General features: G+C 37.7%; 1 protein-coding gene across 2 annotated transcripts in view; it reads right to left on the bottom strand.

The window, feature by feature from the left end:
* Positions 1 to 27068, bottom strand: part of PCSK5 (proprotein convertase subtilisin/kexin type 5) — a 228426-nt gene that overhangs the window by 123520 nt on the left and 77838 nt on the right. For both annotated transcript variants that reach the window (XM_054283563.1, XM_054283562.1), the window contains exons 6-7: positions 14237 to 14325; positions 8546 to 8718 (exon numbers count right to left, since the gene is read on the bottom strand). In XM_054283563.1, the coding sequence (XP_054139538.1) occupies positions 8546 to 8718; positions 14237 to 14325 (262 nt within the window). The remainder of the gene's footprint in view (positions 1 to 8545; positions 8719 to 14236; positions 14326 to 27068) is intronic.

Genomic DNA, 27068 nt, shown 5'->3' on the forward strand with positions numbered 1-27068 from the left:
ATGAGTGAAATGTGTATGTGATTTGTTCACACACAGAAACCAGATTCATGTTTCAAAAAGGCATAGTCTGAAATCTATATACTTCAGTGTATGGAAAGAGATTAATTTGCCAAAGCTGCTTTTCAGTATTGTTTTTTCAAAATAAGATTTACTCCACAAAAATAATGGAGTGGGTTTTGGTTTTGTTTGTTTTTTAATGTTCAATATATCACCTGTTTCAGGGTGTGCATGCAAAACCAGAGGCATTTTGGCAAGTCCAAAACCAGCAATGCTATTCTTGCTTGTTTCAACAGTTTCCATGCATGTGTGAGATGGGATGAGGTAACCAAATAGTTTTGATTTCCAGTACACTTTGCGACATTGTAAGGAAAATGGACATTTTGGTTATATTTTCCTGTAACTCTCATTACAAATTTTCCCATCTTTTAGGATTCTTTTATTTCAATGAATGCAATGGAAGAACATTTCTGATATATTAATTATTTTTCTGCATAATTTTGTACTACATGCTGATTATTTGTGAAAAAGCTCATCTTTTCACAGAAGGCAAAGGAGTGAGATTTTAAGGTTAGCTTTGTGTGGGGCGGAAATGGTTGAAAATCGGAGATAGGAGAGGAGAGAGAGTAAATTAAGTTCTTTTCAGAATTGTTTTTGCTCAGAGACCAACCTTGCACCTGGGAGATGTTAGAAAATACTCAGTGTGAAAGAATTCACGTATTTGTGTTTGCTTTGGGTTGTTTTCTGTCTGCTGAAGAAGAAATTAAATTTTCACAGAGTAGATAACACAATGTTGTTAAAGACCTAAAAGCATTCTTCCTGTAGGCTGGGGGCCTCTTTGTAAGGGGGGAAGGGAGATAAGAGGTTTTGAGATTGTAAAACACAGCCTGGTGAAGACTTATGCATGCTCCAGGCTCTTTGATATGTAATGCAGGGGTCGGACCCTGCTAAAATGAGCTCAGCAATGCATGTATATCCCTTTGTTTCTTTGTAATTCTGCAGCCAGTGAGGCAATGGAATAAATCTATTCTCTGCACTTCACATGTGGGTTGTGGTTGTCTTGGTGTTAGTTGCATACATTTGATTCACACACTTTGTTCACATACTTCCCAAACAAAATAAAGGCTCAGGTATCACTGAGCCTAAATATTATTTCATTTACTGGAAGGCAATATTCTACTTTGTTTGAATGCAAGAAGTTGATAACTGTGTGCAAACAGCAGAGCAAAGGATTACTATTATTAGCTTAATAATGTGTTATCACCTAACTTAATTTTTGCTGGGCAACCCCCATGCATAGAAAACTACATCATATCAAGTTTAAACCACATCTGCAAAGTCATTAAAGCATCTGAAATACATCAGCAAAATGCAAGGCAGTCAGACCTAGAAATTAGGCTTATTGGTAAGAAATAAAGAAAGGTGAACAAATTTTGCAAAGTGATGGCTTAGGAAGTTTAGGGCTATGGAAGATAATCAGCTGGGAATGAGCTACCCTAAAATAGTCTGTCCATTGAATTAGTAAGTCAGGTCTATATGAATCCATCCAGGGAATATAGAAGCAATACTATGCACGCGTGGAAAATCCTTAAACTTGTATGCCCCATTCTGGTATCCACACTGGAAATAATAATGCCAGAAAACAGAAAGAATGAAGTCTGATTTGTAAATTCCGACTAACAGAAAGAAACTTAATATACAAAACATCACTTTTAAGATTGCAGAACAGATTTTAAAGGTCAGTAAGTGATGCCTGCATTACTTTACAAAAGCTCAAAATGCAACAAACACTTCAGAATTTCAGATAAACCTCTGAAGTTTTTGTCTGGTAACTTATTTTATGCAGAGAAATGTATTAGAGCCGGATTGTGAGGCTTCTGCAAAGATGTAATGAGCCCTGCAAGAAATCAGTAATGAAACAAAAGAAAATGAACATTACTGTAACATTAAGGTGGGACTGGAAATTATTGTACGGGAAATAATACAGGCTTTACTAGAAAAACATAGAGGTCAAGGAAATTCTGGGTAGAGTATTTCAAGGATGAGGTCGGGAAACAAACTTATTAGGTATTTTGACCTAAAAGAGAAAGAGCATCTTAGTGAGTCTAGTAATCGCCATCACCTGCATTCAAAAAAAGAATTCAGTCTGGAAGAAGTGGAGAAGCACTACTCTATTGAGCAAGGAGATAGACAGAGTAGTTTCTAAGTGACCAGTGAGTGTCACATGTCTATCATATTGAAATGAAATTTGAAAGGAGACTAATCAAAAAATGTATCAGAAACAAAAATGGAGGGAGGGAAGTTATTTAAGATGAGGCACAATTCATATCCAGGAACAAATGGGCAGAAAACTGCACATGAGGAAACCCTATTGTAACTTAAAAGAAAATCTCTAACCAATAATTAACTTTGGCCATGAAATGTTCTACCAACAGAATCAGAGGGGAAAAGACTTTGATTTGTTATTCAACATAAAAGGCTCAATGTATTTAAATGGCACAATCCCTGTGGTGGTAGAAAGCTGTACTGGATGACCCATGCTGTCATTTCCTCTCTTATGTCCTATGGTCCAATTCAATTTATCCAAGAGATCCCTTGCTCAAAATCTGTAATGATTAGATGTCAAGTTTTCTAACACCTTAAGATGCATAAATACAGCAAAAGAGGCAGTTTACAGTGGAAATAAAAGTCAGAGACTTAGATGAGTAATAAGCTATATTATTTTCAATAGTGAAGATTGCTACTGCCTTGCAAAGACATGGACATGAGATTTCAGTTAAGACTGGCTCTTCTCAAAAGATTTACAGAAACCAGAAAATAATAGATGGATCAGGAAAACAGGGATGTAGATGAAGCAACAACTGGATGAAATTTCGCTAATTGGGCTTATGACAAAAGGCAGGTGCTTAGATGTTAGAACTATGAATATCAAGCCAATGGTGCTATGTCTTGTGACATCAGCAAGAAGAAATAGAATGATAAAAAATTGAAGGACTTTTCAAGTTCTATTATGTAATCAGCATCCACTTCTAGTACAGAGCCAATCAAAGTTTAACTTAGTATGTTGAAGCATACGTCTATATCTATATATCTATATATCTATATCTATATCTTACCTAAATATAGATAAGATAGATATATGGATATAGACATATACTTCATGTTTCTCATCAGAGGTTCATGTTCACTTTATATCATAGATGCAACCAGGATACATAGCATATATGCAAATATATATATTTATAGATAAATGCCAAGACCTAACACTAGATTATATCAGCATACTGGAAGTCATATCTTCTAAGACCATCCCTAAGTACAGCGCTAACACCTCTGATTGATTTCAACAAGTATTTTTTGCCTACTTATTGGAAATGTGCAGGAGGTCTTGTGCATGCAAAACATATCCATATAAGATAGCAGACATGCATAAACACTGATATGTGTTATTTAGACTTAAACAACAGCTGTACAAGGTGAAAACACACAATACACAGTTTAAAAAATAATTTAAAAAATCTGTTGGGTACCATGTGAAATGTATTAAAACCCAGCCATTTTGACACATTTGACTAGAAGTCTTCCTGCTGTAATTTCTGCCTTAGATTTCTGAAATGCAGTTCTCTGGCAAAGTAAAAGGGAATAATTCCTCTTGATGTAGGCAACACATCCTCCTGAGAATAATGCGGAGAGATGATGACAGGACAAATAAATGTAATAGAAACATCTTTGGTAGAACACTGGGAGCAAACCTCTGCCTAGACACCTGCAAATGATGAACAATCTCTTCCATTTTTGGAGCAGAAACATACAGTAATGATAATGATGATAATAATAACTGTTAAATCCTTCTTCTTGATTTCTCCTTTTCTTCCTCTTTCTCCCTCACTCTTCCATGTGGGTCACTTTAAGTGATTTAAGTGCTTGTACCCAGCAAGCACTTGGAACAAACACTCTGCAGCCAAAGCTGCTGAAGCGAGAGATGAGAAGGGGCAATGATGATGGGTGGGAAGGCATGAAGCTGAGTTTGCACAAGAGGTCCAGCCACACAGCATCTGATCATTAATGTCCATCAAATATTTTGGCTTGAGTCCAGCTCACTAAACAGAGTGGTGTCACAGCAATAAGATGAAGATGCTTGTGCCCAAAGTTTCCATGCAGATTTCCCTTCCTCTCCACCCTCTCTAGGTTATATTAAGGATGACCTGACCAGTTGCTGATTTATATACACTTCCACATGTGTTTCAAGGATGTGTACTACAGAAACAACATAAAACATGCAATTGGTGAGACATTGGAGAGTGAGATAACCAGCTCTTTGTAATCCTTCAATGTAAGAATTGTCTGCTTTTCAGGTGTCAGTGTTGTAGTGTGTTTTTATTGCCCAGGGTCTGCTCCTGCTCCGCTTTGCCAGAGAAGCTTTGCTTCAGATGCTTCAGTAACACACCACACACACTGATGCACATATGGCTTTGGCACATTCTGTCCTCAAGAACTGCTACAAAAAGAAGCACTTTTTCCTGGTCATGCATGGTCATGCATGAGAACGTTTCATATTGAAGATTGCTAAATTGCTAAATATCTACAGTGCTCACATACCCAGAAACTTGATTATTTGGTCGTTGCCAAACAACGAGAGAACAAGTCTGAATATCTGAAATGCTTTCCTCTCCAAACAATGTTGACACCATTGCAGAATACCAGACTTATTTGTGTGAATACAAATGAGCTAGACTGAACGCTGCATGGCAGAGCCATGAATCAGCAAACTCAACTCCATCAAGCACTTATAGCATTGTGCTTATTGACTGTGAGACACCAACAGGCATCTTAAAAACATACTTAGATTTCATATTTATGAATCAAGGAAGGCTTTTGTGTTCTCCATTTTGTCCCAGATTCAGCACAGTCTTAGGACATGATTTGGCCACAATCACATTATGCAATGCTAAGCTTTGCTCTTGAGCACAGGGTGAAATGTGACATTAGATACCTAATCTTTCCTTGAATATGTTACTTTTTGATATACCACCATTTGTTTGGCTTTTTTTCAGGCAAATTCTGCATAATTACAATGGATTTTTTCTTGATATTATTCGGTCTACAAGTCCTAATGCATTAGTATTTAAAACACAGACATCTAGAATTTTCCACACAACTATGCTATTTTCAAGAAAAGGACCTTCTCAACTGAAAGCATGATATAATGGGAGTTCTCTATTTGCACAGAAATTGTTTGATAGTAAAACATCCAAGGCTTCTCTTTGAACTCAAGTATGCAAATTTAATAAAATTACATTAAATACCGTTAAAGACAACATAAAATCATAGTACTTGTGACAGTTTTAAAAACTGGTTTCCTTTTTCATTATCTTGATCCTGGGCAGACTTTTTAGGTATATTTAATTTACATTTCATGAATTCATTTATTCCTTAGCAGCCTTTCTTTAAACAGATTTGTCTGTTTCAATTCAAGATATGTGTTGTCTCTCTGTAATTCTGCACAAAAACTATGCAGTCATCTTTATTATTTTATGCAGGATTTTAAAGGTGTAACCATATTAGTTCAACAGATTTAAAAATAATAATAGTTGTGAAACACACAGCACAAGCTGTTAATTGGAAGAATATGTGTTTAAGATAAATCGGGTGCTTTTTTCATGGAACAAAGTCTCTCAGGAAACTCAACAATGGATGGTTCTTGCATCCATTTCATTTTTATGCAATAATTATAATAAATTTAAAATAATAATTGAGCTTGATTATGCCCGAATCAAAGTTATTATTCAGCACTACCTTTGATTTTCCTAACAAAGCCAGCCACGCATAATTTCCTTTTCAGATGTTTTTAAAAAATCTTGCCATTTCCTTTTGCTGTTCCATTTTAAAATTATAATGTACAATTGTGTGGATACTTGCATAATAAATTAAGAATAATCAATCTTCAGACTTTGTGTAGGTCTGAAAGAAGGTTTTGCCAGGTTTTCCTGTACTGATGTGTTCTGGGTAACCCAAAATGTTACTGTATTCCATATCTATCTGTGCCCAAAGTTGCTGCTGTCTCTTTGAGACCCAGTGGCCAGAAAAGGAACAGTGAGGTCAGGCTGTCTGTTAGTCCTTTTTGAAAGTTGGGGGCATTCAGGAAAAAGTGCTCTTTCTCTTTTGATCTTGCTGGGTGAGCTGAGATGGCACAAGGCAGACAGCAGCCACACCCCCAAGCCAAGAAAAATAGAACAGCCCCCACTCCATATGGTTGCCCCAAACTGCCAGCAGTGCCTGGTCAAAGCAGGAGGGCATGGAATACAAGTTGTCCAAGCCCCTGCCGCTATTTTTGCTAAAGAGAAGGCAAAGTTCCTCCATGAGTTCCAGCTGTTGACCCAGGGACTCTATGTTTTCTTTCAGTTTTGTTCTTTTGCCCTGTTGGTTGATTTCTGGGGAGAGGAGGGAGATTTTTACTTGCTCAGGTTCGATTGCTGTGCTGTTCTTGTCCTCTCTTCTCTCTCTCTCCACCCCAGGCTGTCTGCAGAGGGAACCATCCTGGGGGTAACAGTTGTTTGCCGTTTTCCCCTTATCTCTCCACACATACAGTCATGCATGGAGAGTGCCATCTCAGGGGAGAGTTTCTCTGTTGTTTTTGCTTTTCTTTGTTTCTGGGGAGTCCATGAGGAATCCACGAAATTCAGCAACATTATAACTACTGATTATCACAGTCAGTTTTTCCTGTTCCTATTTCATTTTTTAATGACTGTTTTAAACTGTTATTATTTCACAGTTATACCTTCTTGCATTCATCTCTCCTTATTGGTGAATGGGGACTGTCAAAACTAAAAGGGAAGGTAACTGATTCTGGAGTGTCCGCCCACTTTAACTGTCTAAAACCAAGACACGATGTTACTTGAATTTACAGATGTTATACTGTTGCTGTTCAGTTCAATATTTCTGAAAAAGGAGAGTAAGGATCTGTATACAACACAATAAGTATTTTTGTCTGCCTATTATTACTGCACAATTATTATGACTCATTAGGGAAATCTATGTTTGACTGAGTATGTAAACACGACCTTGAATAATCAGCCCGTTTCTGGCATATTCGGTCAAAGAAAATTCATCTTTTCTTCTTCCATTTGCCTCATCTTTTAAAATGACACAGCTTATGACAGTATAAGGAAATACAGAGAAAGTACCTTTATCTGAATACAGAAAGACATGACTTATTGAAAAAAAAGAGTTCATCTTGAAGTAATTCTTGGTCTGGAAACAGCCTAACAGGGAAGGTGGTAATTCCTAAAACATGCATTTACAATCTTTCAGTCTATATTATATTTTAAAGAATGAAAATTAGAGGTTAGCTTTAAATGTTTTGTATTTTGTAGCAGTACATTTTAATGTAAGTTTTTAAAAGTACTTGTATTTCTTGAGTAGAAATGAAGCTTTTGTAGTCAGAGACAGATAAAATATCCAAATACATGGAAATATTTAGATCTATTCAAGACCTCATGGGCAGCTTCAGGCAGAGTAAAGTTTGATAAAATGACATAAAAGTTACATTGTAAAACATAATAATTTGACTTGTATCAAATATGACTTCTATTATTGCTCAAAAAAATATACCAACCTTTTTCTGCATTATCAGAAAAAGCCTACCTCTGAAAATTAAATGCTATGTTTTCACTATAGACTGGTGCTTATTTCACATACAGAACAATGTGCTGGTAAAATGAAATTCATCTGGGTACTGTAGGGTATCTTCTCAAATTACTGCTCTAATAATAACAGTGGAACAATAATGCTTGTAGGCAAGATCTATGCTCTTGGCAAGTTATTCCACATATTTATGCCCAGTTTGAGAACTTGAGATTTCAGTGAGGAAACGGCTGAGTCCTTCTGGTACAGAAATTCAGGCTGAACTTTTCACAGTTTTGTTCCCTACATGAAATACAACATTTAAACAAACACATATATATGCTTAAACAAAAACTTCCTGGAGCAAGACCCCCTGCATTCTTGCAGTTCCATTAGTGTTCCCCTCATTACAGGACTGTAAATTCTCTGAGACCAGACATAAATGGTAAAAGAACCATGGGTATAGACTTTTTTCTGCCCCCCAGCTCCCTATTAAAATCATCAAACTTACATTAAGAAATCATGCAAAACAAAGCAAAATAGAAATGAAGAAAGAAGGAAACACAGTCAAAGGTTTTGCTTTAAAATTTCTTTGCACCTCAGATTTGATGAGTTAGCCTTGATGTGCAAAGTAGCATTTCTCAGTCAATTTATTTCTAATTACATCACTCCCTCAGAGCAGTTTTAAAAGACACTGAGGATTATGTATTCCAGATGAAAATGAACAGAGCTCATACTTCAGATGACAGTGATCATCAGGTCACTACAAAAGAAAAATATCTTTCCAGTTTTATGCAAAGGAAGTTTTCTTCTTTCCTTCCAAGTCGTTTGCCTCTCCCCATGCTGAGCACTTGCATGCAGTGGGCACAGGTACCCTTAAAGGTGCACATGAGAGCAGATCCAGGCACGAGTGAAGCCAACCTACCATTCTGATGCCATTCTCAAAGGCCTGACGTGCTAGAGAAGCGGGTCCATCCACGGTCTTACCGTCGTCATCGGGCCCCCAGCTGGCACTGTAGATGTGGATGTGCTGGGGATTAAGGCTTAGGGACTTTGCTTCCACCATATCTGTCACATCTCCATCCAGCATCCGTACACCTTCAGAATGAAAAATACAATGAACTGTACAGACAAACTCAAAATGTTTCTTTGGTTTTTTTCCCCCACAGAGAAAATTGTTGTGCATGACACTGAACTGAATAACTACAAGAATTCCTACTGTTAAAGAAAAACCAACAACAACAAAATCTGTTTGGGTATCTGTTTTCCCAATGTCTCTAGATGGAAAAATATGAAAAGATATGAATATTTTCACCCTTCTTCAAGTTTTAAAAATTATAAGTAATTTATCCACTATACAGTCTTCAAACTTCAACAACAACATTTTATACAAAATAAAATTTTTAAAAATACCTGAATTTTGAAATGCTTTTATGTCACTTAAAGATAACAATTTTATACAACAGTGAAACTGCATTACCTTTCTTGAGTCATTTACAGTTTCAATCATGTTAACAGATGTAATAAAAGGATCCCTACAGACAAGTAACCTTGGCATCATTCCTTCATTGTATGAGGCTGCAATCAAAAAACTGGGGAGAACCCTCTCGTGTACAGAATGATTACCACACACTGTAGCATGGCAATTACAAGAGGTTTTGAACAAATATGTAATGTTGTTCAACCTGAAATTACAATATGGTGAACATCCTTCTCTTCAGAAGAAGCTTTTTTGAGGTATAATCTGGAATTTTTATGTTAAAAGAATCCATTCATGTGGGTTTGGACAAGACAATGTGCCAATGCTTCACACTGTTTTAAGTTTACTAGGCTGAATATAGCATGCTAAAATCTGAAAACTGAGAAAATACAGAAGTTGAGTTTTTTCCTATCTGTAAGACATTGTGGTTAAATCTGAGAAAACTACCAATGCCAGTTTTAACTTGAACAAGAAAAAAGACCTACACACAGCTCACGAGACATGTGATCAAAGGGACACTAAATATTAAATAAAAATTTAATAAAATTGTATGATAGAGGGATGATCACTCTCACAATTTACCAGTAAGATGTTCTTTCTGATTTAAAAGGCTACTCCTATTTTTAAGCCAAATTTACATGTTGTTAATTACAGACACACTGCATTTTGCTTATGAGCTCAGATTAAAGAAGTTTGTGTGTTTACCAAGACTTTAACTGTTATTTGACAAGAGGCATAAGGACTGCTTTGTTGAAAAAATATTAATACTTTTTTCCGCCTTATTCTATTTGACTTAAAAATGAAAAGTGATTGTATTTCTCAGTTCACACAAAAGTTGCCTATGTTTTCTGAGATAATAAACTTCTACAAACTGTGATCTCACTATGAACTTTGCTTTATGAAAAAGAATCATTAAACCAACTCTGGGATTCTAGGATTGTATTTTCTTCTCACCACAGAAAATTAATGACAGGTGAAAGCTGTGTGCTCAATTCCTTTAAAGTATATTAAAGTATCTCTCTCATTCTGAATAAAGATAATAAAGGTACGCTGGTTTTGAAAGAAGGAAAATAAAGCTTTCCTCTATGACTTTGTTAGCCAGTCTAAATATTATATTAAACCAATGAATAATAACTCAAATGCTGCCACTGTCACCTAAAGTAAATCACATGATTTTTAATTTTTTTTTTTTGTAATAGTGAAGTGGTCTACTTTTCAAGCAATACAGACAAGGTTGTGACTTAGGTGCTGTTCTCTCTAGCCAGCAATGGACAGACATGCTGCAAAGCTGTTGGCCAAGACCAACTGTGAGGTTCAACCAGGCCAAGCACCAAGTCCTGCCCTTCGGTTACAGCACCCCATGCACCACCACAGGCTGGGGACAGAGTGGCTGGAAAGTGGCCCAGGCAAAAGGTGCTGGTTGACAGCCATCTAAACCTGAGCCAGAGTGTGGCCAGGTGGCCAAGAAAGCCAAGGGCATCCTGGCCTGTGTCAAGAATAGTGGTCAGCAGGATGAGGGAAGTGATTGCCCCCCTGTGCTTGACCCTGGTGATGCTGCTTCTGGAGTTCTATTTCCAATCTGGGCCCCTCACGTGAAGAAAGACAGTGAGGTGCTGGAATGCGTCCGGAAAAGGGCAGCAGAGCTGATGGAGGGGCTAGAGGCTAAGTCCTGTGAGGAGCTGCTGAGGGTGGGGGTATTTAGCCTGGAGAAAAGGAGGCTCAGGGGAGGCCTTATTGCTCCCCACTTTTGCCTGAAAGGAGGTCATAGTAAGGTGGGGGTTGGCTTCTTCTCTGAGGCAACCAGCAACAGGATGAGAGGACATAGTCCCAAACTGCACCAGGGGAGCTTCATGGTGGACATCAGAAAGAATTTCTTCACAGATGGGGCTGTTTAAGCAGTGGAGCAGATTGCTCAGGGAAGTGGTAGAGTCACCATCCCTGGAAGTGTTCAAGAAACAACAGGACATGGCACTTAGTGCTGTGATCTGGTTTACGAAGTGGTGGTGATCAGTCAAATTTGAACTTGACGACCACGGTCTTATCCAACAGAAATGACTCTGTAATTCTGTGCAAGACGACTGAACAACAGACATCTCACTGGATATTTGTGCTGAAAATAATGCTCCTTCCTTCCTCCCTGCCTTTCTATTCCCGCCCCCCAAAGTCTGCTGTGGTTAAGTCTGCTGATCACACATCCACCAAACTGCATTTGGCATGTGGTGATAGCACAACAAAAGCTATCCAAAAGGCAATTACCAGACTGTGTTTGCAGATTGTTCCAAGACTTCAGAGCCCTATAAACTTTTTCTAACATTTGCAGTAATTGCAAAATGTAATTGGCTTTTTACTCAGAACAAATTTTCAATGAATCATAGGAAACATTCAAAACTGAGCTGAAAGAAGTTTTCTTTTAAAATGCTTGTTTTTATTCAACTGACTTAAACTTAAAGAAACAGCTGAACTAATCCTTGTCAACTGAAGACAATATACATCTGTTGTGCCATAATTCAGTGTAACTGTTTTCCCATCAGGACTTGAGCCCAGCCAAGCAACTAAGCACCCAAATCCCCACAGATGTTTTACAACTTCCACAATCAGTTTGCAATAATAACAGCAAACTAACCAAGCCTTCCTATAAAAAATCTCACAAGCTCTGTATGTGGTAATTTGTTTTACGTGATTATTTCAGAGTTTAAATCTAAAAAAAGATCCATCCCTTTGGTGAACTGGTTTGTCTTTTAGTGAGAGGGATCTGTAGCTTTGCTGCACAGAAACCTGTATAATTGTTTATAAGAAACTTGTCATAACCTGTAAAAAAACTAAAGACTCAGATTGCAATTTTACTAAAATTTTCCTTTCTATAAGTTGCAACTTCATTTACGCCATTTTAAAAGAAGGCTCAGACTTTCCTAGAAACTTGGTCATCAGATGTTCTTAAATATTTGGAAATGAGACAATGAGTACAAAAGTACACTATTTAGAAGAAAATTAGCATTATTAATGGATATCTTGTTAACAACTCAGCATCAGAAACATCATTAACTGGATTTGTTCAACTGCCAGTATTTTATGGCATATTGATGGGACAGATTTTTTCCCTTCTGCTTGATACATTAGTATCCCTTATGTGTTCAGAAATGCTTTCTGGTTTGAAGCAAAAGATACTTATCTTGGTGGAGCAGATCCAACATCATTGTCAGCAGGTGCTCCTCTACATAAGAATGTAATTGCTTTACCTCAACTCTAGCGTCTTCTCCAAAAATACCCCAGGAGGGCCTTTAAATCCCTGGGAAACAAGTGAGCTGACAAAACCACAGTATATTCACACAAGTAATTATGGCAGCTCTGAAGGAAAGGAATGAGGCATGCCAAGTAGAGGTCAGCAGCAGCAAAGATCTCAAACATACTCACTTAGTGGAAGAGGAAGCTTAACTTATCTTCCCTGGAACTTCCTCTTAACTCTGATTTTCTGCAGATTATTTGTTGAGCTTCCCGAAGTCTTATTTCCAAATGCTGATCCTTTTAAAAGGTGGCACCTCAAGTGAGGTTTTATATATTGTTACTAATTTCCAGCTTTCTTTTAGGAATAAATAATAAAAAGGCACAAGTATCTAGGCTTTGCTGTTTCTGTTACCTGTATACTGTGTCCATCTGAATCAGTTTTTACACTATATTTAGAAAAGACTGTGAGTCAGCTAATATGCCTGGAGGATATTTATTATTATTGCATGCTTAATAATTAATAATGCTTAAATAAAATGCTTAATAATTAATAAACTATGAAGAAGTCACTGTTACTTCTGGAGAATTTTTCAAAGCCATGTCAAAGTTGTTGCAGGTTGTGTGACTATTCTACTCAAAAATGAAACTTCTCCGGAAGGCATCTCTTATTTCCATCAGTACACCAACTCTCTTCTGACTTTGGTTTGACAACTCAACAGACCTGATATCATAACTGCTGGTTCACAGTTAAACACCATGTTCACATGAGACAACCTGTTCATCTGTCACAAACTTCCTTACTTTAGCAGTTCTGATTTTCTAAACTACTCTGACAGGATAGTTTTGTGCAGGAAGGCTCTTCACCTCAAGGGAATTTTTTTTCTGCATCATTGTAACCCTATCCTGGATCTGGGATTATCTACCCTAATTTTATTTACCCAGCAGGAAAACAGAAAGCTGACGTGAGGATGAAGGTGTGTGCTTTGGGTAATTTGAAATGTATCTGTGCTTACTGATCCAGCAGAGAATAGATGCAGTATTTTTTGTAACGAAAAGATGGTCTCAATTCTGCCCGCTTGTATATTTGAACTGTCCTCTGGTGTACAAATAGGTAAACATGTTTCTATTTTTACAGATGGGCTCTATTTTAGGCTCTATTTCAAAAGGTAACAATTACTGAGTTTGAGCTATGAGACTTTCAGCTGAAAGCCAATATACCAATCCCATGACTTTATAAAAAGTTCAGAATAAACTTCACTAGAAGTATTACAATCTGTAACAGGCAAGCTACATCCCAGGAGACATGCAGATGACATCTTGATAATCATTGTCATAAAACTACGCTAAAGACATTAATTCAACAGCCAATGACAAAGAATTCACAGAAAATACTTGAAACTTCTTGGATGAATGAACAAAAATATGTGATCATACATTGATTTTCAGGCAATAATCTTATCACCCATAGGGATCAAAAGAAAATTCTCACCAATCACAGAAAAAAAAAATGCATTATGTTTTGAGAGTGTTTCATTTGGGATCAATATGTAAGGCAATGTAACTGATGTGTACCTTTACTTATGGTTTGTCAAAGTTCATGGCTTAAGAGCTCTGAATCTGTGAGAAAACCCCAGTGTCCTAATTCTGGGGTCATGTTTTCATCAAAAGTTTGACCTTCTATTTTTTGATGTGTACTGGGAGGCAGTGCTCCAGAGAGCACTGCAGAAGGGCCACCACAGACAAACTCCTTTAGTACTGATATTGAACGACCACTCTAAACTGAGCTTTACAGCTAACACAGTGAGGCTTGTTCATACAAATCTCCTTCTCTTGTTGAGAAATGTCTGAATGTACCATTTAGCACAAATGGCTTTTGGGTTACACTTTTTTCCTGTGGGAGACTGTTTCACATACCTCCAATCTTGGCATTAAAGGCGATTCCTACTGTGCAGTGTGAGTTGTTTGCCGTGGCTGCCACTTCTCCAGCACAACGGGTTCCATGCCTGCAGTCAGACAAACATTTTTCCAAGTAAGCACAAACCATTGGGATTAAAGGCTTTGATTTTGCTTATCCTCAGGTGCTAAATGAACAACTACTCATTATGTATCGCGCTATTTAACCCCTCACAGCAATGTATATCCATGTTACAATATTCCAACAATGAACATGTTTTAATATTATCAGCAACACTTAAAATCTTCATGCCTACTGGAAACACAGTTTGTAATAAAGACATACAGCAATGATACGTAATTCACAGCAACAGTAAGGAGTCTTAGATATTGGTTCTCAATTTTGAACAAAATCTTACATTTAAACAAAATGTTTGTCCAGAATTCTCTAACAACCACTCCTATTGTTGGTATGTGTATGTTCATCCAACCTCTACCATGCACAATATGGAATGAGGAAGATGAAGTTGCACCAATGCACACACTGGTGTTTAGAGGTGAGGCTAAGACTGTATGCCAGGTATGCTCAAAGCTCAGGCACATCTTGGTCCTGCCTTGGGCCAACCCTGCAGGCCTACTTGCCTCTCTGGGAGCAGTAAAAATGTCAGAAGTACCCGTCACATCAGTGGTATGCTCTGTGCCTGGAAGCAGAGCTAAGCTGCAAGTGTTCAATGTCAAGAAGCTGCTGAAGGAAAACAAGAAATGCTCAGTGGCTGCTCAGCCCCTTCCCCACTGTGCAAAGCCACAGTGGGATGTTTTGCCTAGCCCTGCTCCATGCACTCTACAAGGTGATGGTGGCCATCCATATTGTACCCACGGTAGGAAAGCTGTCCTTATGATTTGCAGGTTTTGCCTTTAACATGGATTTCACAGGGTGTTTTCTACTAATAAGTCATGCTCTCATCCTTGAGCAGTTAGCAGCTCCATTGCAGAAACGTGACACAAGCAAGATGGAGCAGGCAGGGAACTTCAGAGAGGTGTTATGAAGAGGAGATATAAGAGTTCCAGCCCACACAGCAAAAGGGAACTTGATAGGACGTAGACAGAAAGATAATGTAAGGCTTGAGTAGCCAAAAAGAAAGAAGTTTAAGTCAAAAGGAGAAATAAAAAACTACACAGCAAGCACTTCAGAGGAGGCTGAGATCAGCTGTGTACACAGACACTCTTCTCCTGGTGGTGGTTGACAGACTTGCTTGCACACACATTTGGAGAACACATGTGCTTTTTAATTAAAGTTGATGCTCATATTACAGACAAGAATCACTGCTGCTTTCCTTTGGTACAGCTTGTTTGCATAGAGTTATTCCTTATTTCTTTATTATTAATTTTTTGCCCTTACTCTTTTAAGACACTTAGATGGGAGACACTAAGATGACTTGTTTGGAATGGATTAATGTAAATCAAGAACAACAAATAGGACTAGGAAAAAAGGGACGAAACAAAAAAATAAGCAATATAAATGATCAATGCTAAACTGCTAAAATGTCAAAGACCATAATTCAGTTTATTTGACAGGCAATATATACATAACCTATGAGAAAAGTGTAATTTATTCACAAAATCAAACTGAAAAGTTGGAAACTGATTAATTCTAAAGCTGGCTCAAGATTTCACAATAATATTATCTCAACTAATTTCCTATTGATCTGTCAAAATTCATTATTTGGTTGCCAAACTTGACCAGAGAATTTTTCAAGACTAAATTTGAAGGTTATTTTTCATATGAAGACTAATTTTAAAGCCTAATTCGGCTTAATTTGAAAAAAAAACCTGCTTCCTTTAATCGGCAAATAAATGTCTTACCCATTTATAGAATTAATTTGAAAAGCCTGAAGTAAATAATTCAAAAATCACATAGGAAAACAAGTTTTGAAAAGATCCCTCTTTATTTTAAAGTATTTCCAAATAGTCTTCTAGCTCTGTGTTTGAAGTAATGCCTTTTAAGAATGTCTTAATACTGAAATGAAAAGACCTGTCTTAAGAAGTTTTACAAGATGTTATATCCCTTCTTTTTATTATGGTTTTGTTAGGTGTCACATGCAAGTTTTGAGGTATTATCACTCAAACATCAAAGCACATGCAATTATACTTTAGAAATGTAGAAATACCTGCAGACATCAGCTTAGTGCATATAATTCATTAATAAATCATTCCCTGCCTGGTAAAAGGCATGTGGCTAAACTGTAACTTCCCAGACAGAGACTGCATTGCCAACAAATCCCTCATAGGTACCAAGTTTGGGAAGGATGGAGGAATGTCATTTGGTAGAGAAAGTGAATGGGTAAAAGCCACGCATGGAGAAGAATGGAACAAATAGCTGGAATTTCTCCTTGGCCCCAGATGGAATATACGGATACCTGCTACTTTGGTAGCTACATCCAACAGACCCTGTCAAAAAGATTACATTTCCACTGTATCATCTAACATGCTGGTTACCCCATGGCCAAGTAATGTGCACAACATCAGTTCTGCTCACTTGCTCTACTGAAAGACCTTCCTGCCGTGACATCTTCCCAAACTTGGTACCTATGAGGGATTTCTGGGCAATGCAGTCTCTGTCTGGGAAGCTGCAGTTTAGCCATATGCCTTTCACTAGGCAGGGAATGATTTATTAATGAATTATATGCACTAAGCTGATGTCTGTAGGTATTTCTACATTTCTAGAGTACAGTTGTATGTGCTTTAACGTGCCCTCTTGGGATGCCCTTTTTCTCAGAGAGGGAAACTTCCTACACATAAAGACAGTACATTAGTAGTAAGAAATAAAAATCCAACTTAGTCATTATTATAAATTAGAACAGAATCCCAGGGATGTCACCTGTAACATGAACTAAGTTATGTGGTTGGTGGAGATTGAAAATTATAGGAATAAAGGAATTTTAAATGTTATAACAACTTCAGTCCTATTGAAAGAGAGAGAATAGAAATTTGGGTATCTATTGGTATTTGTAGGAAAATTCCTGAGCTGGAATTTATTTTTCGCAAAACTCTTCTTCACTTAAACATTCAAATGTTTTTAAAGTCGTCTCCTAAACCGCAATATAATCCTCAACAGGAAGTGTGGTATCTGAAGGGTTACAATGTAATAACATATTGGGGCTGGAGAAAAAACATGTTTTAACAGCAATCATTAGAAATGCACTTTATTGCATCCCAGACTTATGTCTTACATAGCACTGAAAAAATATTATTTTAGAGCTGTTCATCTATAAATGTTCTCTAATAATCTGGAGGGTGGAAAACACTTTCCAAATTGACATGAGGTTGAGATTATTTTCTAGGTACACCTGAGTAAGGACATAAAAAGGAACTGTCACACATTAAAAGCTCAGACAGGCAAAATATCAATATTTTCCTTTCAGAACATAATCTGCTACAGCTGAAAAACAGCAATAATAAAACTACTTCCCAAAGGAGAAATATTTGGACATTAACAGTGGAGAAAGATGACAGAGTAAATAGGAAAAACAAGTTACACAAATTTCAATGTGAGATATCAAGAAAAATGCCAAAGACCTGAGTGTCATCACAGGCAGGATACTGTTTCTCAGCATCACGGTGTTGTAATGTGGTTACAGCACAGGACTGGAAGATCTCCAGTCAACGTCCCCAGGGCTAATGACTTTCCGCATGATTATGGGAAGTTCCTTTTAGAACAACTTGAAAATATCTCATCTATTTCTCACAAAATCAAAGATGACAGCATTAAAACAAACACATGGAACACTTCACACGTCAGACACGCAAATTTTAAACTTAACAGCATGGGTAGCAGCAATGCTGACTTGCCACTCTCTCAGCATTTGTTCGCTATTAGCAGTTAATTTGTCACAAGTGTGAAGTTCTGATGCAAGCCTAGGAAAGGAATATGCCTCTACACTTTCATTAGCCTTTTACAGTGTTATTTTTGTGAGTGGGAAAATTAACTGAACATATAAAACAAATATGCCTTTTTTCTTTATTTTCAAAATAAACAATGAATAGATTGTCTGATGGAGCCAATGAAATAAGATGTAGAATAAAAATATCAAACGAAATCAGTAAATAATTTATATTTAGCCAAGTATAGAGTCTAATGTATGGAAAATTAACAAAAAAATTACTGATGTTGTAATGTACTTTAATCCAAGACAAAATTTTTATCCAGCCTCTTTTCGGGAAGGAAAAAACCACTGGTGAGAAGAAATACAACAGTTCATTCAGCAAGACAGCAAAACTTTCAGCTGAGCTTTTTTTCTCATACTGACTTTCATACTAACTGTACAGTAACCTTCTCAACGTGGGCAGTCCAACTCTTGCTCTTAAGTAACTAAAGCAAATTGCAAGTTAAACTTGCACAGATCAGCTCCTGTGCTCTGGAATTAAACCTGTTCAACAGTAACATCAAGGCTAGTATTACCTTGGAAGAGTATATGACTACCTCGATAAACCTAATTAAAAGCACAACTTTGTCTGCTTTTGAAATAGAAGCATATGAGGCTTCTTAGACTTCAAGATTCCCCTGCCACATAAGCAAAAAGTTCTTTTTATAACCAAATGCCAGCTTTTTTTGTAACCTTTCAACCAGGTTAGTTGAGAGGCTGTAGAAAGGGTGGAAAATCCTAGAACAAGGATGCTACAAGCAATTCTGGCAGTCTCTTTTTGTACAGCTTAAAGAATAGAGAAGAAAAGGAGGCTCAGGGGAGACATTATCACTCTCTACAACTCCCTGAAAGGAGGATGTAGCAGATCAGGTTGGTTTCTTCTCCCAGGCAACAGCAAGAAGACACAATCTTGAGATGCATCAGGAAGGGTTTAGGAAGACATTAGGAAGAAATTTCTTCACAGAAGGAGTGATGGGGCATTGGAATGGGCTGCCCAGGGAGGTGGTAGAGTCACCATCCCTGAAGGTGTTTAAGAAAAGACTTGATGTGGCACTCAGTGCCACCATGACAAGTTGGTGATGGATCATAGGTTGGACTTGATGGTCTTTTAACCTAGTTAATCCTGTGATTCTGTAGCACAAACACTTGGTAAGAACCGAATACCTGTCTACACTTTTCTCACTCTTAATCTCTGAGATTAGATAGCTTTATCACTTTCCTTATGACATACCAAAAAAAAGACCAAAAAAAGCCCAAGTTCAAATCTTGGTTAGCAAAATCCTAAGGGGAACAACTACATTATGCATCTTAATGAGGGAAAAAGGACAAAATCAGGAATGAGTTTTTATACAAAGAAAAAAATGGAAGTACTTTTTAAAAATAGTTAATTTAGCTAATTCCTTATACTTGGGATTACTGTTTCAACACAAAGTTTAAATTCTCTGTTCCTAATCCTCTGAGTTTACAACAGCCTCAGTGACTAGAACACAGTCCTAGAACTGAAGATCTTGCAGCATCCTAATAACATGACTTGCTTAACTTTGAATAACAGCAGGGTGACACTGTACTCTTGCCCAATAAAGGTATCCTTGAAACTTCCCACGGCAACTGCTAAAAATAACAAACAGAATAAACCACTTTCTCAGTACATCTCCTCCTTCTTTGGGATACCAGCCCTCTCTCATGTATTAATACTGCCAGAAGATGACAGCAGTAAAGTAACCTATATTGGATCATTCAGGACTTCAGGTGTCTCTAGCTGAAATCCACAGTATTTCCACAAAAAACAAACACCTTGCTTCTTTGGGGTGAAGAAGGCAGAAAGGTGGGTATACAGCTGCCCCTCTAAGAGTTTTCTTGAAAGACTTGACAAAAACTCTCATGTAAGTAAAGAAAGTGTATTAAATGAGAAAAAATCTTTGCAGACATCTTCTTATACTATTTTAACAATATTTTACTTCACTTTAATTTACCCTTGTTCATCTCAAAAATGAAATACGAAAAATGAAAATTAAATATGAAAAATGAATATACCTGATATATGTATATTCAGGATGAGATTTGAAAAATGATGCCTCACAGTAATTCTTCACAAAAAGATATGGATAATGAACATAGTTTCAGGTTTTGTCTTTTGAGTCTAAAATTAATCCTAATTTGGGAACAAGGCCTCAGAGATTGCAAACCAAGTTAGTGTCACTCCCAATGTTCATTTACACAAATCAGAAACTCTTAGTATGCTTTATGAATGGCTCCTATTAATTTAATCTTCTGGTTTATATCCTCTTTCACTAATGAACTGTTATCAGTGCTTCTGAATATGGCTATCCAAAGTCAATGATCTATTAAAATTTTCAATAGTCTTTGAAACCTTTAGAGTATGAACTGGAACAGAATTATTATTTTGGCTATGCCATATATTTGTATTCCAAGGAAAATCCACCCATATTTACCCAAGATATCCTTAGAAAACAAACTCTTGGACACAATGAATAAAGCTTGTTAGAAAGTTGCTGCTGAAAATTCCAAAGGTACCACCTACAGTGAACACTCTTATACTTGGGAAAGGTTACTATATACTGGCTGCACTATGGCATCTGTGCAGCAAGAAAGCTTTGGTTGAGATGGATATAGGTGAAGCAGTTTGTCATCTGTTTTTTGAAAAAGTGATTAACTAAACCACACAAATTTGATTTTGCACTTGCATTAATTTCATCACTTTTACTAAAACATCTAAAGTATTTAAAAAGTAATACTTTTCGGATGTAAGAAGAGACTTCCATTCTCATTCTAATGAAGAGGCACCAAAAGCTTGAACTGCAAATCTGAGACTAAAGGAAACACCTCTATTAGAATAGCCACATCTTAATAAAAACTTTCAGAACAAATATTTAAGTTCTACACAATTTTCTTTGTTCTGTAAGCAAATCACCATATAACTTCTGTAAACAAAGCCAGGAGTAAAACTTTGGACTGCAGTTTCTTAGCAACCCTGCACAAACTAGCTAACACCATTTAAGCCAGTGAGAGGCAGGAAAACTTCAATGAGAAGCAAGAATGCTTTCTTCCACATTATTCTTGCCTATGGTAGATGTTTGCTTTGTGACTTAGAAGACTTGATACTGCAACCTAATTGAGCATGAAGAAACCAAGTGATGTGATTTACCGGCTTTAATATTTTCATCTGTTTGTTCTTATAGCCGCCAAGTTGATTTCTTAGGTTTCAGGGGTACTTCACCTGGTTTGGAGATAGATAGTTTCCTATGTATTTGAAGTGTCTTATATATCTGTAGACACCACAATTTCCTCTGACAAATGTATCTGCTGTTGTTACATGTAATACCTGAAATTATGAGTTAAAGGAATCAAAAGAGTAAAGTTGGTTTTCTACTTTTCTTTTTTTTTCTTCCACCTCCATTGCCCTGACAGTTACATGATGCTTATATGATGCTTACAAAGACAAATGGACCAGCACAGCAACTGTGGGATCAGCAACTCTGCAACAGCTCCATGTTTGAATATTTCCCTGGACTGTAGGACCCTTATACCAGAATGTGTCTACTATGTATGCAAAATGTAGCTTATACTACAAAAGATTCCTTGGTCAACCTATCACTGAAACTGAGCTTGCAGGAATAATGCTTGAGATATCTGTTGCCATAAAGAAGCTTTCCAAAGCTATTAGTTACTAAACTCCTGAGAGCTAGTACATTTTTAAAAGGCTTAGATATTGACCCTGGCAGACAGCTGGCTCCCACCCAGTCACTGGTTTCCTCCTTCCTATTGGGATTGGTGGGAGAACTGAAAGTACAGATGAGAGAAAAATTTGTCATTTTAGATAAAAGCAGTTCAATAAATAAAGGCAAAGAAAAGAAGTAAAACACAATTAAGTGAGCCATAGGCAATTACTCAGCATGTCCCACAAGCAGACTTAATGCCCAGCCACTCTCCCATCAACACTTTGGCAATAACCTCCCCAGCTTTAGTTCGGAGCACACTATTAAATGCCACAGGTTATCTCTGACCAGCTGGAACCTGTTGTCCCAGCTGTGCCTCTTTTGAGCCTCTTGTCCCTGATCAGGCTCTTTGAATGAGATGGCAGTGTGAGTAACTGAGAACGCCTTGGTTCTCTGTAAGCGCAGCTCAGCAGTAGCTAAAATATGCATTATCAACACTGTTCTGGTCACAAATGCAAAACATAGAACCAGGATGTAAACCAATGTCTATGTTCTTTCACAGAATAATTTAATTTGGAAAAGACTTTCAGGACAAGTAAAGTCAACCTTTGACTGATCACCACTATGTAAACTAGATCATGGCATTCTGTGCCACATCCAGCTTTTTCTTGAATGCCTCTGGGGAAACTGACTCCAGCACCCCTCTAGGCAGTCTGTTCCAATGTTTAACAACGCCATCCGTGAAGAAATTCTTTCTGATGTCCACCATGAAGCTCCCCTGGTGCAGTTTGGGACTATGTCCTCTCATCCTGTTGCTGGTTGCCTCAGAGAAGAAGCCAACCCCCACCTTACTATGACCTCCTTTCAGGCAAAAGTGGGGAGCAATAAGGCCTCCCCTGAGCCTCCTTTTCTCCAGGCTAAATACCCCCACCCTCAGCAGCTCCTCACAGGACTTAGCCTCTAGCCCCTCCATCAGCTCTGCTGCCCTTTTCCGGACGCATTCCAGCACCTCACTGTCTTTCTTCACGTGAGGGGCCCAGATTGGAAATAGAACTCCAGAAGCAGCATCACCAGGGTCAAGCACAGGGGGGCAATCACTTCCCTCATCCTGCTGACCACTATTCTTGACACAGGCCAGGATGCCCTTGGCTTTCTTGGGCCACACTCTGGCTCAGGTTTAGGTGGCTGTCAATCAGCACCTTTTGCCTGGGCCACTTTCCAGCCACTCTGTCCCCAGCCTGTGGTGGTGCATGGGGGTGCTGTAACCGAAGGGCAGGACTTGGTGCTTGGCCTGGTTGAACCTCACAGTTGGTCTCACATTATCAATCCATCTTGTCCGGATTCCTCTGCAGAGCCTGCCTGCCCTTCAGCAGATCAACATGCACCCAACCTGGCACCACCCACAAATTACCACTTTACACTCCATTACCTCTCCCAAATCATCAATAAAGATATTGAACAGGATATGATATGAAGATATTGAACAGGACTGAGCCTAACACAGAGCTCTGGGAGCACCACTAGTGACTCGATGTCAACTGGATGCAGCATCATTCACCACCACATTCTGGGCCTGGACAGCCAGTCAGGTTTTCAACCCAGGGAAGAGGGCACCTGCCCAAGCTGTGACCTGTCAGCTTTTACAGGAGAATAACATGGGAGACAGTATTAAAGGGTCTGTTGCAGTCCAGGCAGACAACTTAAAATCTCCACACTTCTGTGTAACGGAAGTCCCAACGACACAGAAAAAAATGTTTTTCAAAAATGTTTTTCATCAGTTCTACTGAAATCAGACCTAAGCAGAAATGAAAAATATCTTATGAATACAAGAATGCAAATCTGGAGTTTCATGCTTAGATGTCCTTTGCAGGAAAAGAAGTCCTGGAAGCCTCTGGAGATCCCAAGAACAGTTTAGGGGAACCATCTTAGGGAAAATTTTCTTTCATGCAAAGAAGTTACTGACAGATGCAAGGACACCAAAGTCACAATACAAAAAGGAGGAGCAATACAGTGATGTGCACACAGGTCATGGATGGATCTTCTTCTAGTCTGCATACACCATTTTTCATAGTGGATGACTGCTGTGAAAATTTTTAAAGAAATTAAGGTTATGTGCCTCTGGATCTGCAACATATTCCAACTCAGAGACATACTTCCTACCCATCTCAAATTCTGAGTGTAATTTCAATGGCACTGTGCAAGATATGTACTGTGCTTAATCCTAAATTTCAATTGATGCTGTTCTGCATTAAACGGACCTTCCATTTCTCCTTAAAGATGCATTTCAAAGGTGAATGAGGAAACTGCTGAAATAAATGCAAGTCCTGCTTTCATCTGTGTTGGTAATTGCTTTTTAATGAAACTTATGTAATTGATTCAGCAGCAGTAAAGTTTCCTTTTACTTGGAAAAAGGGTTTCAGCATTGGAAGTCTAATTCTCACACACTCACTTCAGTGCAGAACAAGTTAGCAGCTGTTCATCTGATGTTCATGGAGTTTAAGAGAAGTGCAGGGACAGAAGTTTGGGCTGAGAGGAGAAGTAAAACATACCTTCTCACTACACTGTCTTTGCCATTCCCTGACAAACCAAGCCATTCCTTGACAAACCTAGCCAACAGCCTCACCATCACACATTTTGGCTAAGTAAGCAAGCCATAGTGTCCTCCTCAGTTTTCTAACACCAGGTATTTGATGGTTGCTTTGAGTCTATATAGCAGTACAAGTAATTTTTAAACCAGGTTGTACTCATCACTGCAATCTACATCTGTGATATGCATTCATTTACTTCTATTTCTGAATTTCTCTATCTTGATTATTTTCCTTCAGGAAAAAGAAAAAGACAATTTGTCTTTGAGAGAGTAATCTGACCTGGATAAAACGTCTGAGATAATAATCTAACCATATCTTTAAGAAAAATTACAGAATCACAGAAATATAAATCAAGGCTATAAAAATAAACCTGCCAGCAGCAATAACCTTATAAATGCACATATTTTAATTTGTAAAGAAAAGCAGCATCTGAAAATTTCTTATAAAAAACCCCTAGTAATGCCATTAAGACATTCATTTCTATCATAACTTTGCCAAAGTTCAGCCATTGATAATATATTTATAAAATGCTTCCATTTAAAAGCTTTTGATACTGGATTCAGAATTGCTCTGTCAAACCTATAATTAGAGGTCAGCCTTGATGCCACAAACATTAGAAGGGCAATCAATGCTACACTACTGCCAGCTGAAAAATCTCAATGAACCACATTTTGCACTACCTTTGACTGTGCTGACTAACTGTGAAATCATCTGGCAAAATCAATGACCATGGATCAACATGGATCCACTCTTTAACTTTCTCCCATACCTATATTGTCTGAAAAGTGGAAAGCAGAGAAAAAATGTATTTGTGCTCTCAAATTCTATTCAGCTGTATATGTATGTATGCATGCAACTTGAAAGTGGTTTGTCATTTTACCACATCAAGACCAGCCTACTGTAGCTGCAACTTCTCCCCTGCTAAGTTCAAAACCTCAAAATACAGACATATACATAAAAAAATAACTACTCTGGGAAAAGGAACATCTGAAAAAAACCTTTCACATCTAACTCTTGATAGAAAAGAATTCGGAAAAGTTTGTATCCCTGCTATTGTTAACTTTGAATTGTAAGGGAATATCTGACTCATTGTGATCAGTAATTTACATAAAAGCACTAGAAGCAATTGCATAATGCTTCAGAACTTAATTTTATTTGTGAGCTCATTGTCTGGTACTTCAGTAATTAGAAACAGAAAGAAGGCTTTCCTTAAGTGTTGTGGTTAAATGTTTTGAGACCATGAGAGTCTTATACATCATAGAAAGGAAGAGCACTGTTCCTCAAACACCAGTTAAGCAGTAAACAATACTGCTCAGTGACTGATACCAGGATATAGAAAAAAGAATATTTTTTCATATTTCAACTGAAATTCTAGTGGAAATTGTGTTTTCTTTATTCTTCTGCTTCACTCCTCTCACTTTCAATGACTACTCAAAAATTTTCTTTCTATGGCTCTCAAAAATTATAAATGATATCACTTATGGTTTTCAGACAGGACTATGTAACACAGTGTGATAACATAGTGAGCAGATTAGAAGAGTTTAACAAAAGGACAATTTTTGGCAGTCTGACAAAACCTTCATGATAAGATTTTCCACTATTGAAGCTGGAACCTGGATCAAAAGGCTACTTAACCAAGTCTTGTAGTCCAATGAATTTTTTGTGCCTTGTGAATATGAAATGCTGTCATCAAGGACTGATCAAACACCAGTGATGAGGGCTGCCTACCATGGGTAGGTGAATTGACTTAAGAGAGACTGCCCCTCCTCTAGGCTGGCTAATTGTCCTCAGCTTCCAGCAAGTCTTTCAGAAAACTTCAAATGGACAAACATTTTCTTCTGAAATAGCAAAGCATGGGAACTTCAAGACATCAACTGTTAGTTTGTTGTCTGTTCTGTTTTATTGCACACCTCATCTCATCCTATAGGTTAAACACCTGTTTTGCATTAAAAGAAAAACATTATCAAATGCAATATATAGTAACAATTTGTGCTCCATGTTTTTACAACAATTTCCTTTCAAGAAAATAAAGTTTTCTGCTTAAAGATTCTATCCACATGTTTTCAGTTCAACCCTGAGAGAGAAGAAATGAAGCATGTATGATGATTGCCCTTGAGGTATAGCAATCTGAAGGATAAGCATGTTGTATAACAGCACCCAAAGACTCTAAGTAACTGTTAAAACAGAAAGTGAAGAAAAAATTGCTCCAAATGAACCTGTAAAATTATTATACTTCATCACAGTACAATTCTGCAAGCTGCAAATTTTATCTTCCTTATCTTTACAATTTTACCCTGGAACATTTAACTATGGCAAGCAAGCAACAACTACTGGCAACATCTAGTATGTCATGCAGTAAGATATTCTCCATGCACCATCATGCCCCATGGCACTTGGTTGGGTCATGACTTGGTTCTGGCCAGGAGAGGGTTAATTTTTGCAGCAGCCAGGAGGGACGAGGCCACCAGCTATTTGATACCACCTTGAGCCATGAAGGGGAGAGGAGTGTTGTTCAAAGGGGTGTTGTTTGTGGGACTGCTGGTTTGTAGGACTTCGATGTCTGGTGCTGAGGTCTGCAGTGAGCAATCACATGTGGATTGTTCACCTGTCTTGCACACTCTCTTATTTGCCTTCTTATTTCCTTGCTGTTCCCAGTAAACTGTTT

This window comes from Melozone crissalis, unplaced genomic scaffold (assembly GCF_028551555.1).
Source record: "Melozone crissalis strain CALT ecotype California unplaced genomic scaffold, PUWL_Pcris_2 ptg000036l_1, whole genome shotgun sequence".
NCBI classification, from domain to species: Eukaryota; Metazoa; Chordata; class Aves; order Passeriformes; family Passerellidae; genus Melozone; species Melozone crissalis.